This window comes from Accipiter gentilis, chromosome 29, assembly GCF_929443795.1.
Source record: "Accipiter gentilis chromosome 29, bAccGen1.1, whole genome shotgun sequence".
Lineage (NCBI taxonomy): Eukaryota > Metazoa > Chordata > Aves > Accipitriformes > Accipitridae > Astur > Astur gentilis.
In genome coordinates, this window is record NC_064908.1 from 3,307,508 (window position 1) to 3,319,974 (window position 12,467).

Below are 12,467 nucleotides of genomic sequence, written 5' to 3' on the forward strand. Positions count from 1 at the left end.
GCATGGTTGGGGTTGTCCCCATCCCGCTGCCACACAACCCTGGTCCCTGTAAGCAGCAAGAGGGGCAGAAAGCAAATCCTGCTCAAAACAGCACCCGGCCTTGGGGCAATCGGACTCCGTGGTGGGTTTTGGCGAGGCGTTCGCATCCCTGCTAGTGCCTGCGCTCTCGGCATCGCCCACAAACAGCCCCGTCTCCCCGCTCCCTTACAAACCCTGCTGCTGCCCAACTCTGCCGGCTTTATCCCGTCACGTCTGTGACGCTTCCAATCCATTCTCAGGGCAGCGATCGTGCCCCGGGGAGCCGCGCGGTTTTGTGTCTGAAGCATAATTTATGAGTTTGGGATGCGCTTCTCCCGGCAAACGCAGGCTGCGGAGGTAATCTCCCTGCCCAGACAAAGGGCAAGAGCCTCGTGAAAGCATCCAACACGTACAACCTCGCCACAAAGAAACAAAGCACCCAGCTTTTAAGAAAACCAAATACTCTTTTTTTTTTTCTTTCTTTCTTTTTTTTTTCTCCCAGGCACTGCCTGTGTTTAGCTGCAAATACAATAGATGCTCTTTCTGAAGACAGAAGAGGGATGGTGGGTCTTATCTTTAAATCATGAGCCTTTGCCGAGGACAAGCCACCTCTTCAGTGAGGAAGCAAGCTGGGCTTGCTCAGCCGAGCAAACTTTTTCACGTGGGCCAGATCCTATTAATCCAAATGCCTCTCAAGCTGGGCTCCGCATATCCAGTTAATTAGCTTAAAACTCAATAATTTCAAGGTGTCAAAACTTTGCGGGGATTTTTGTCATCGTTTGGCTCGTTTCGTCCCACCCGTTTTTGCAAAGTTGAGGCCGTAACCCACCAAGGGGGACGCGGGCAGACACAGGGGTGCGTGGGCATGGACGAAGGGCAGACGATGCTGCGAACGCGGCGGCTCGCTGCCCGGTTAGCGCGGGAGATAAGTCAGGTTAGGCAGAAGGGGGGTTAAATCGTGAAGGTCTCCAGAAGCCAGCGTTGACTCACCACTGTACATGTCAGTGTGATTTCGTAAAGACGTTTCGTTATGGGGTTTCTCTGCAATAAACAAAAGACTGTGAGCATATCCAGTGCCACAAAGCGGGCGAGGGGACAGGCGGTGCGGGGGGGGGGACAGGGGACAGAAAACAAAATAACTTCCCAAAACACAAGAGCAATGCGGACAGGCAACAGCAGGGAGACAAAAGCACTCTGAGCACAGCTGCCTTCCACGACAAACAACACAACACAGCAATAAAGGAGAGGAAAAGAAGGCTGTTTTCCTCCTACAAGATGGAAGGACAAATAAACGTATGAAAATCGTATCACAAACGTTTCCTTGAAGGGTTTTTCTTTTTGCTATAAAGACAGTTGTATCTTTGAAAAAAAAAAAAATAAAAAAAAAAATCGGTTCCAGTCGGAGAAGAAAAATGGTTTTTCTCTCAGTTTCCTAACTATGAGGGAAACATATTCCAGCTGCTTTTTCCCAGCGTAAAGCATAGGTTGGACACAGCTAGGCAGCAGCGTAAGGATGCAGAAAGGCATGGCGAAGATGAACAAATAAAAATAATAATAATAATTAGGCTCTAAAAGCATAATCTGCTGTAAAATCCCTTTTAATTACAAGGTAATTAAAGTAGCTTGTGTTACATGCAAAATACCACCTCTTCAATAACACGTTGCTCTCAGTTATTGACAACCACCGCCAGCCATCACCTCTGCTTGAAGAAGAAAGCTAATTGCCACCCACGCTCTGCAAGGAGCCGGGGGATGCACCGTCCTGCCCCGCAGCTGCCGGAGGACCTGCCCTCCTCAGCTCACACCGCTACCCGAAATACTCCTTCGGTGTCTGAGAACGCCCTGGTTTCCACCGGGATGTGGCAGAGCCGTGTTATGGTATCATCTGCCCAACAGGAGATGCACAAGGCTATGTTGGCTACCATATAGTTGTTGCCCTGAGCCGCAGGTCATCAGCGATACACCGTGTCTCTGTGCAAGGGGGTTAAGAGAGCCCAGCAGATACCCAAGAGCTACTTGAACCTGGATACACCAGAGAAACTCTCTGCAGGGAAAGGCACGGGTGTATCGCTCCCCTAAACCTTTGCATTTTTCTCTTCTTGCATCCAAGGACGTGGCAATCCCATGCAATGATTTTTCAGCAGCTGGTGAACTTTTTTTTTTAAGGACAGCCAATGCTCATGGCTTAAGGCTGAATGATTGAACAGCTTGAGACAAATACAAGCTCGTCCCCTTTGAACATTCCATGTATCGAGAGTTTTTTGTATCATAACAGATGAGAAATTAGAGCTTCAGTTCTTTAAATTATAAGGGCCTCTGGGGAGCTCATGGGGTGGCATTTGCATCTGATAATCCAGCAGACGTTTCCAAAGGAAAACTTAAAGAGAGGGCCCAGTACAATTGGAAGCCAGTTCTACGTAGCCGGGGAGCAAAACGCTGTGGTGGCGTCCGAGTATAGCAGGAGGGGGAGCTTGTATCTGTCTGCACAGAAATCTTCCAGGATTTCTTCCCCATTTTTTCTAGAGTTTGACAAATATGTCAGGCTGGAGCCTTCAGAGGCTCAAATGACCACAGATCTCTGTCTGCCAGAATTTCTCCAGCTCACACTAATTTAGGACTCAGTCCTTCCCTAACAGGTAAACGCTGGCATTGTTTGGCCAGCTCTGTAAACAGCCAAATAATACTCAGAATTAATTACCTGCACACATTCCTCACCATTAGCAAAGAGCCTGTTTATAGTATTTATATTGCTGATTCTCCACTCATGCTTTACACAGAGGAGAAGCTGTTACAATGAAAGTACAAAACACTCCAGGCCCCCTCTGCTTCTCACGTCACTTTCAGGTCGCTTTAATAGCGTTACTTCTAATTTAAGCTGCTGCGAGATCAAATTAAGCTCCTAACACTGGGATTCAGGAGCGCCTCGTGCCTGCTTCACCCAAGAGCCTGTCCCCAAAACACAGCCTTGCATCTGCCAGCACACGCTACCCCTTCCTCCCAGTCTGACCTTACTGGGAACGGGAGATGGCTCCTGTTTGATGACTGGGGCCCATGATGCTGTTTCTGTGCCGATTACTTATTGCACCGGTGACTCTGCACACACGCCCACCCCAAAAAAGAGCCCATGCTCTGCAGGACCTGCATCAAGTCAAGAGCTTCGTGTCCTGCAGCACTCTGCTCGGTTCCCCTCTGCCAGCATTCCCACCAGCCAGCTGGCATGAAACGCGTTCGCATCGGGAACTCGCCTTCCTTCAAGCAGTCTCATTTCGGGAGAAGAGACTGCTGGTGGCTGGACCTGCTCATGGAAAGGCTTTTCACATGCCTGGAGAGAGCCGTGCCTGTGTTCCTCCTGTCCCTCAAGACGATGCTCTTCACCAGGGTGAAACTGAGATTGCTGGCCACCCTGAACACGTCCCACGTGTACACGCTCAGGCCCCAAAGGCTCAAGCCCTCCTGGCAGCACATCCCAGAGCGAAGGAGCTAAACAGCAGCTCCTGGGCAGTAGGTAAATCCCGAGCTTTGCAAGGTTGACACACTCAGTGCCCCCGTGCAGCACCAGCACGTAAACCTAAGCCTGGAGCAAACCAAGGCTATTCTCAGCTTTTCAAACTAAGGAAAGCTCACTTGATATTATACACCCCCCTAAAGATGGGGGGAATGCCTCATCTGTGTTGAAACGCTTTCCAGTTGATCCCAGACACATGGACTTAGCGATACCTGCACCAAGCCACCTCTGCGGCCCTCAACCCATGAAGTTGCAAAGCTCTGAGATGCTGGAGGGCAACCAGCCACCCCTCCCTGCCAGGTTAGCCGTCCGAGGACTATCATTCCTCATCCAAACTGGTTCTTGTACTATCCTAAACAAAATGAAGGAAGCCACGCTTCTCCCTGGTAGGTCTCAGTACTGTCAAGGACAGAAACAAGGTGTCTGGAAGGAAAACCCTGCCCAGGAGAGGCCAGGGAAGACCCATCCCGAGCAGTCATCGTGACACTTACTGGTTTTCACCTTGAGGGTGTAGGGGTTTTTCTGCTGAATGGTGTGGGTGAAGTGGAAGCGTGCGTTGCAGCTGTAGTCGGTCTGGGCATCCTGCAGCATGACGTTGGAGAAGTACAGGTCGCCGTTCTGGCCCTGGGAGACGCGCTTGTCCTGGTGGATGGGCTCCATGGCTGCAGGGGAGAACAGGCATTCAGAGCAAGTCAGATCCTCCCGCGGGTGGTTGCGTAAAGGAGAAAAGCAAACCCCCGACCCAAGCCACGTTCCGAGCCCTGAACTAGCAGCAACGACCCTAAACGTAGTTATTTTAAATAAGCGCTGCAGGCGACGGAAAGGCTGCCCACAGGGTTCTAGGTGGGAAGAGGGTTTCCCCAACTCACAGCTGCTCATCCAGAAGATGACGGGAGAGGGCAGGCCAGGCGGCGGGTTGCACTGCAGGCTGAGAGGAGCGCCTTCGTCCACCTCTATCACATCCACCTTCTCCTTGGGCCACAGGGGAGACTCTGCCATAAGAAGTAAAGACACTGCATGAGGAAGGGAGGGTAGTAACTCTGCAGATCTCTTCCCGCTGGACCTGGCCTGGTTTCAATGGAGAAACTTCATTTCTACATGCGCGAGAATCCCTTAAATCTATACCGAGTATTTCCCTGTTAGGTACAACCATAACCCCCATGCCTTCATCTCGGTCCTGTGGCTGGATACATCCCGACACAGGTCACAGATGAAGCAGACTGAGATGTTTGAGCACTGGATATTCTCCACACCTCTTCTACAAAATCTCATACGATGCAAATAGTCCCTGCTCTCCTTGGGGCAGCTGGCTGCTTTCTCTGCGCCACTGCTGTTACTCACTAGAAACCTGAAGGTGGATTTTGCTGGAGAGAGCAGTGCCGTAGTCATTCCGGGCGAAGCACTGGTACTCGCCCTCGTAGTCCTCCGGCCGTCCCCCGCTGTGGAAGTCGATGACCAGCGTCCCCGACCGCCGCCGCATGGACACCTTGGGGTCCTTCGCCACGTTGAAGAACTTCCCGTTTCGCGTCCAGGAAAAACTGCAAGTGTGGCGGAGAGGTTGGTTTTGTAACCATGGACCGTATTTACCTGGTGAGATCCTTACCTGTGCTGTGCAAGCCAACAGCTGGATTAGCTGATGGTGTAAATGGCACAGCTTGACCCCAGGGGAGCTCCTCCAGAGCCAGCTCTGATGAACAGCAGCGCTTCAGCGTAACAAGGGCTGTAGATGCACTTACGTGGGAACGGGGTTCCCTTTGGCTTCACATTCGATGAAGATGTTATCCCTCGGGTCAACGATATAGTCCTTCACGGACTGCTTCGTGATTGTGGGGGGCTGAGGCACTGCAAAGCAAATGAAAAGCCGTGAGGAGGGTTGTGCAAAGAGGGTGAATCCCCTCTCTGCCATCTTGCAGCAGATCCTGATGGGATTTCAGCTCCTTCCCCAGGCTGGACATGCAATTTGTGGTTTAAAGCCCTTCAACACCTGAGGAAACTACCATAAGCATTTGTGAGGGTGTGCTGTTTGTCACCTCTTGGACCATCAGCACTGTTCAGACTCCCATTTGGTACCGGAAAGCCCCTGTTTCTCAGTCAGTATCTTAGTCTCATTAAGAAATTTCACAGTTACATCTTCCTACTCCTCCAGGTTGTTTGAATCAGACTGAAAAGCATCCTGGCTGTGCACCTCAAAGACAGGGGCTGCAGCTAGGACAGGGAGCCAGCGAGCCGCTGCAGGACGCTTACAGGTACTCTCTACACAAGAAAGAGCCTCAAAACCTCCAGGTTTACCCTGAAGGAGCACAGCACTTGTGTTTGGAAGGGCAGGGCTTGTGAAAGGGGCCACATGAGCCCAGCAGCCAGCGTAGGACCTGGCTCCGGTCGCAAACTCTGAACTGAAGAGCTCAGTCCCACGGCTGACCCAGAACGAAGCCGCTCAGGTCCGAGGCTGTTTGCTCTTCCCCCGAGAGCTAGCGATGCTGCAAATGTGTCAGTACGTGGAGCTGAGCTTGGCACACGCGCTCGTGCGAGGCAGAGGAGCCTGCTCTGCTCCGAGGTGTGGCGTTAGCAATAACAAGCCCCTACAGAAACAACATTTGCGTCGCAAAGGCGGTCCGGTGCCTGCTCCAGGGAAAGCAGCAGAGCCTAAGCACTCCTCCCAAGCTGCTCCAGCACCTCCCGTGTCTCTCCCAGCCATGCCTGGCTGTGCAGGAGAAGTGGCTTGTCCTGACTCTTGGCCAGCCCTGCCCCAGGGCAGGCAACGCACCCACGGACCCTGCGTGCCAAGCAACAGCCACCACCGGCCCCTGGTCAGCGCGGACCCCTCGTGCCCTGTTTCAGCCATGCAGGAGACGGACACATACACACAGGGAGCGAGGGGAACACTTACATTCACTCTGAATATTTGCTGTTATTCCCCAAGTGCAAGCATAATGAAAAAAAGAAAAAGGGTTAATTGAAAAACAAACCTATATACATCATGTAGACAAACATAAACATGTATAGTTATTGTAGGGCTTGCAAATACTACACACAAATCATTTTACCATTCAAGCATGTTCTAATCTACCTACTTACTGTCCACGTGGGAGAAGCTGCTGCTGAATGGTCCTGTTAGCTGTCAGCTCTCTCTGCAGCAGGAGTTTTGGGGGCCAAAAGAGGGCACAGGTATACTCACACCACTCGCCTGCGAGCATTGGTGGCCCTGTGGTCCAGCGAGTAGCCTGCAGGAGTTAGCAATGTTCCCTTCCCCCTTCTCCATGGCCAGGCTTACCCTGAGCCTCCCAGGTACATCCCCCTGAGTCAGAGGTTAATGCGTGCCTGATAAACCATTAGCTCGCTTTTTAAGTGATGCTCAAACTCAGAGAAGGTGCCTGTAACATAGGGAGAGATATATCTATATCCTGTCCCCAGAACAGGGGCAGGCAGGATTTTATCCAAAAAAGAAAACTTGTTAGGGTTGGGGCAGGGGAAAAACCACCTAGGCAAGCTTAAAAAAAAAAAAGAGCAAATAGTGCAGCTCGCCCTGACACAGGGTGAGCAAGGGCTGTTCCCTCTGCCGTGAGGGGACCCTGAGGCTTTGCCCTCTCCCAAGCTGCTTCTGCCCTTAAAACATAAGGTCTGGGGAGCAAAACTCCTCCCTGGGGAGATCTCCGACTCCCGAGGTGTGTCAGCAAGGACAGCTGGGTGCCACCAGCATCTCAACCCCCTGGTGCTGGTGGGGGGTTTCCCAGCCCTCTCCGGCTGGTGGGGACCAGGCAGAGCCCGGCACTGGACAAAGAAGCTGATCTCCATGGAGCAGAGAAGAATTTCATAGCTAGTGGTACGTGGAGGGTAAAGCTCATGTGCTCACAGAGCCTCAGGTTTCCATCTTTATCAGCCCCTGCACAAAGCCGGAGCAGCTGGGGCTCTTTACACACCACCTGGACAAACCTGCAGCCATTTGAGCGCAGGCGATGCTTTCATTAGCTCAGTCTCACAGATAAGCAGTGGGTAAGGGAGCCCTGATCACCAGGTGGCTTAAACAAGAGCTGAAAACAAACACCTGACGGCTCTGAAGGTCAGGATGGAAGTAAAACGAAGCTGATGCTCCACATGTCCAAAAGAGCTAAGGGAGGTTGGGAAGGGTCGGCTGGTGCGGACAGGCATCAACAGAATCCCTAACCCTCGCCCGGGGCTGGGAGATGCTCCTCACCCACCTGCTCTTGGCACAGCTGTGCACAACCACCTCTGTGCACATTATTTACAAATAATCTGTCCTGCGAGGGACCCGTTCAGGAGAGGATGACAAAAGGATGCTCTTAGTTATGATCCCAGTTTCCCACCAGCACCGGAGGGGATGATGCTCTCCGGCGGCGCAGTGCTGCGCAGCAGGGAGGAGGAGGAGGTGGCTAGAGAAACGGTGAGCTGCTGAGAAATGGTGAGCTGCTGCAGGCTGCCTTGAGCATTTCTCCACCAGCTGTCAGCATTTCACTTACTTTTCTAAGGTCACGTTATATTTAAGTAGCAAAATTACTCCTTTCCTGCTGCAAAGCGCAAGAAATGGCAGAAGGCGGCTGTTTGCAGACCCGTTCGGTTTTCCCCAACTGCGCTGGCCCCTATTTCCACACTGGCTGTCTGCATTTCTGGAATATTATCGATGCTAACAAAGCCAGGCCTGAAGGAACCACTGAGCTGTGTACATCAAATAAAATTCCCATTGCTGGGAACAAGAGTGGCCTGTGCGTGTTACAGTGCTGACTCCAGCGGAATAGGTATTTTCATCCACAATCACCTAGAATGGAGCAGAGCAGGGACTGGAGTCTGGGATCCCCTCCCTATGCTTTCAAGTAACACAAGTATTTATTCCCCTCCACAAATCAGACCTTTCCCATGCATTCTCTTCAGTCATTTCCAAACTTTAGCCAAAAGCCACTGCCTCAGATTTTTCCTCCCCATTTTGCTGCCCAGAGTCAGGGATCAGCTGAGGTACCACACCTACGGCCAGCACACCCAGGACTCCACAGAGCAACAACCCACAGGACCTAATTTCTCCTATCAAGAGCAACCCTGGCACTTCAGCCTGAATTTAGACCCCAGCAAAAAGCCGTGCTTTTTCTCCTAATGCACTGCTCACTGGAGGATTTCTGTACATTGCACTGTCGGAAGAGATTCCCTGCAGCGACAGGCTGATTATTATTAACAGCCTCTACAGGAGAAAGCCGGGACACAAAGAAATTATTAAACTGGTTTCCAGAACAGTGGCTGAGCAGCTCTCAGTACAAACCCCAGTCTCAAGTGCATTCAAACAAGTCATGCATTTCCCATGCGCTGGCCTGAAGATGCCCATTCAGCAGAAACATCAGTCCATGTCCCCCCTTCCTCCTCGCTTCATATCCCCCAGCTCTTGTGCTTTTGAATAAAACAGAACTCCCATCTCAAAATTAACCAAAAAGTCCCAACAGAGAGAGAGAAAAATCACATGGCTCTGCAGGACCTGCCTGGATCTCCACCACCCTCGAGGACCTGGTGTCAGCTCGTGACAGCGTCTGCCAGGTAAGACTAACAACGAGCTCACGTCCTCCACAAAAGAGCATCCCAAAGCCTGCCCGTGCTGTCGGAACACCACAAGTCCTGGGATGCTCCACTTAAATCAACAGGCTGAAGGCTTGCCAGCTTGGCTCAGATGCTCTGTTCCATTTTGACATGTGGTTTTGAGTCCTCTGCTCAGCTTTTGAGATAGATTGACTAAATCAGAGAGTGATTTAGGTCACTTTCTGGAGAGCATGTGGTTTAAAAAGAAAAATAGCCCCAAACAAACAACAGTAAAGAAAAGCTTAGGCTGGACCAGGAAGGCTGCCTGGGCCATGCACATCTTCACCCTTCCTCCTCAAGCATTTCAGCAGGAGTTTTTAGAGGAGTAAACCATTACTTACAATCCAGAGGGACTTCGATGGCGCTGACGAGGTGATGAAGGTAGAGAGCGAATGCTATTCCTGCGCAGGTGAGGTGGTGTCTTTGCATGACCATTTTGGACGCCTGGGCAGCGTTAGGACCTCAGTTGTGTCCCCCGAGGCGAGCAGACCAGCAGCACACACAGACAGATCCTCAGCTGCAAACAAACACAAACGCAGTGGTCACCGAGCCGTTTACAGCTCCGTTTCTGTTGTCTTCCTTTTGGCAACTGTGGAGAGAGAGTGTTTCCAATCAAAAAATATTTGTGCGGAGGGACAGGGGTGTGAATAGTGCCAGAAAAAGTTTCCAGGCTCTGGTGACCCGGGTACAAGCCCATCATCACTGCCCTCCCAACCCCTGGGATGTTCTGCAGGCACAAAAATCAGCCTTATGGGGTTATTTGTGCTCACACCCTGGAGAGACCTTTGGATGGAAGAAGGACCACACTCTCCCCTGGGACTGACAGAAAGTTACTCAGAGCAATTGAAAGCAAAAGCAGTGTACAGTCCCTGCAGGATAAACTAAAAAGGATGATTTGCTGCTTACAAAAAAAAAAAAAAAAATTTGTATTTTATGAACAAGAAATACCTAGCAAACATCCGCGCTCTCTGGCGGGGTGCTGGGATGAGCTCTGCCTCCCCGTGCAGCCCAGCAATACTGGGAGCCAGCTCCGGAGATCCCCTCGTGTCCCAAGAGCCTGTCACTGACCCAGCATAGCTCTAGCAGGAGTCGGGGCACGGTGGGACATTTCCCGACAAGACAAACCCATTTCCAACCAGGCTCCAGCTGCTTCCCTCCCCAGCCGGTCCCTGGTGCCAGCTGTGCAGCACGCTGCTGCTGGGCTCCCCAGGGCGCTCATCCAAACCTCCTGGGGACTGTCAGGTTATCATTTGCATTTTCCGTACCTCTTATTTTGCTGTTAATAAACCCATAGACTAAATGCAGATTTTAAAAAGAGGACAAATTATCCCGTCTGTACAATAAAAGCCCCCTTAGAAAGGCTGCTGTGGCACAGAGGTTGCATCGCGGCTGAGTTACAACTCTCCGTAATAGTTATACAAAGGGCATCAGCCGTGCAGACAGCTCTCTCGGCTAAGAACAAAAATAACACCAGGGCAGCAAACAGTGGAAAATCCCCAGCCTTGCTCCATCCCACTCCTCCCTGGCCCTCGCACAGGCTTTTGCCAAGGTGGGATGTCACCAGGCAGGGGAGCAGCACGGAGAGGCCATTTGGCAGGCAAGGAGAGCCAGTCTTCATAAAATATAAATCACTGGCTGCCGCTTTGGATGCTCTACCCCTTCAGCTGTTCCTGAGCCCGGTATGAAGCAATTGTGGGAGGGAGGGGGGGTACCCAGAACAACAGACAAAACCCGGTGAGGACGGGGCTGCCGGGGGGCTCCGGGTACCGCAGGGAACGCTGCTGGGAGCCAGCGAGGAGCAGATGTCACAGAAAATAAACAGCCCTGACACATGGCCCGGGAAGCTCTCCCGAATCCCAGACAGGCTCAAACCCAGCGCAAGACAACTTTTAAGGACACTTTTCCCCATTACTCTTACAGGGAACAAGATGTGCTTAATGGTTCCTCCATCCAGCCCTCCTCCCTGCCCTGCCTGGACGCGATCGGGGTCTCCGGGTCCTCGCTCTCGGGCTGAAGCCCGAAGGAACTCGCCGTCCCAGCATGTCCCAGTTACACCAGATGACAGATTGTAGCTTGCGAAGGGGCTCGGAGGGGAGTGTCGCTTTCATCTTTTTTGCTCATTCTAAGGATTTTCCAATCCAGCTGTTGCAATAAAAATAGTTGAAGGACAGAATAATTACAGGAGTGGGCCAGTAATTAAAGTCATGTCCAGGACTTCAGCAGTCCTGTGATCAGGTCATGCTGAACAAAGCTTTTCAAATTACTTCTTTAGCTTTCTGTCTAAGGGAAGATATCATTTTGATCTGTAGCCTTCATTTTTTAAAGCGTTTCATTTCTCCAGTTACGGCTTAAAATGAGTAACGGATCAGCTGGTTTTATGCCTTTGTGTTACTAAGCACAAGACTGACTTATGAACTGAATCAGCCAATACTTCAACCGGAGATTTAGGAAGGCCGAGATTTCTAGTGTCCCTACTCACATAGTGATGCTTCGCATCACTATCACAAAGTGCTTTAAACCCCTCTTCGTTCACAGATGTAGTATGGGAGGGAAGTGCAAGACAGCAGGCATTTAAATAGCGCACATCTCTACATGCTGCTTGGAGCCTGAAAAGCAAATAATATGTTGTTTTCTTTAGACTGGGTGTGAAAGAAACGGCCGTGACACGAAGGAGTAGGTTCCTGGCACAGATGCTTGGGAAATATTTGTACATACGTGCTTTTTGCATTAAATGGGAATACAGAAAGGGCTGAGCCCAAACACTGATATATACAGTATACACAGGAGGCATCTATGCATCTAAATTGATGCAGAAGAGTATATCCTACCCGTCATCACATGCACTGGGACTGTAAAAGTAGGGGCTGTGCATATCAGGAAGAGATAAATTTGCAGATAACTTTTGAGCTGCAAAAGGGAGCAGCAGGGACACAGCAGCTCCGAACTGAAACCGTGAGCAGAGCTGCAGGAGAATGACCCAGGCGCTTCCAGTGCCGATGAACCGGCCGGGGAGGACAGCCCGTGTGACCGCACGGAGCGGCACCGACCCAGAGCAAATAATAAAACCCGTGACAGAACACGCTCAAAAAAATGCATCCCCGCCTTTAGAAGAGGGAACGCCGGGCTCTTCCAGGGCCCCTTTGTCTCGGGGCAGATGTGGGTGCGACTCGCCGTGCGTCAGGAACAATCTGCCGCCGTGCCTGTGCGTGTAGGTGGGTCCTGGGGACAGGCAGTGCCGCGAGCCCCCGGCCGCGCAGAACACAGCCCACATTGTCAGGGCTGCTCCTCGCCCGGGGACGGGGACATCTCCCCAGCACAGACGGCTGGAGCTGCGGTGGGGACACGGATGGGCTTATCTGGGGACGCTAACCGT

General features: G+C 51.6%; 1 protein-coding gene across 25 annotated transcripts in view; it reads right to left on the minus strand.

The window, feature by feature from the left end:
* NFASC (neurofascin) overlaps positions 1-12,467 on the minus strand; it is a 98,231-nt gene that overhangs the window by 50,381 nt on the left and 35,383 nt on the right. For 15 of the 25 annotated variants that reach the window (XM_049831670.1, XM_049831667.1, XM_049831665.1 and 12 more), the window contains exons 2-7: positions 9,436-9,683; positions 5,260-5,365; positions 4,865-5,061; positions 4,393-4,515; positions 4,015-4,185; positions 1,009-1,059 (exon numbers count right to left, since the gene is read on the minus strand). In XM_049831670.1, the coding sequence (XP_049687627.1) occupies positions 1,009-1,059; positions 4,015-4,185; positions 4,393-4,515; positions 4,865-5,061; positions 5,260-5,365; positions 9,436-9,529 (742 nt within the window). In that variant the 5' untranslated portion in view covers positions 9,530-9,683. The remainder of the gene's footprint in view (positions 1-1,008; positions 1,060-4,014; positions 4,186-4,392; positions 4,516-4,864; positions 5,062-5,259; positions 5,366-9,435; positions 9,684-12,467) is intronic. The other 10 variants (XM_049831668.1, XM_049831662.1, XM_049831661.1 and 7 more) reach the window with 2 other exon arrangements.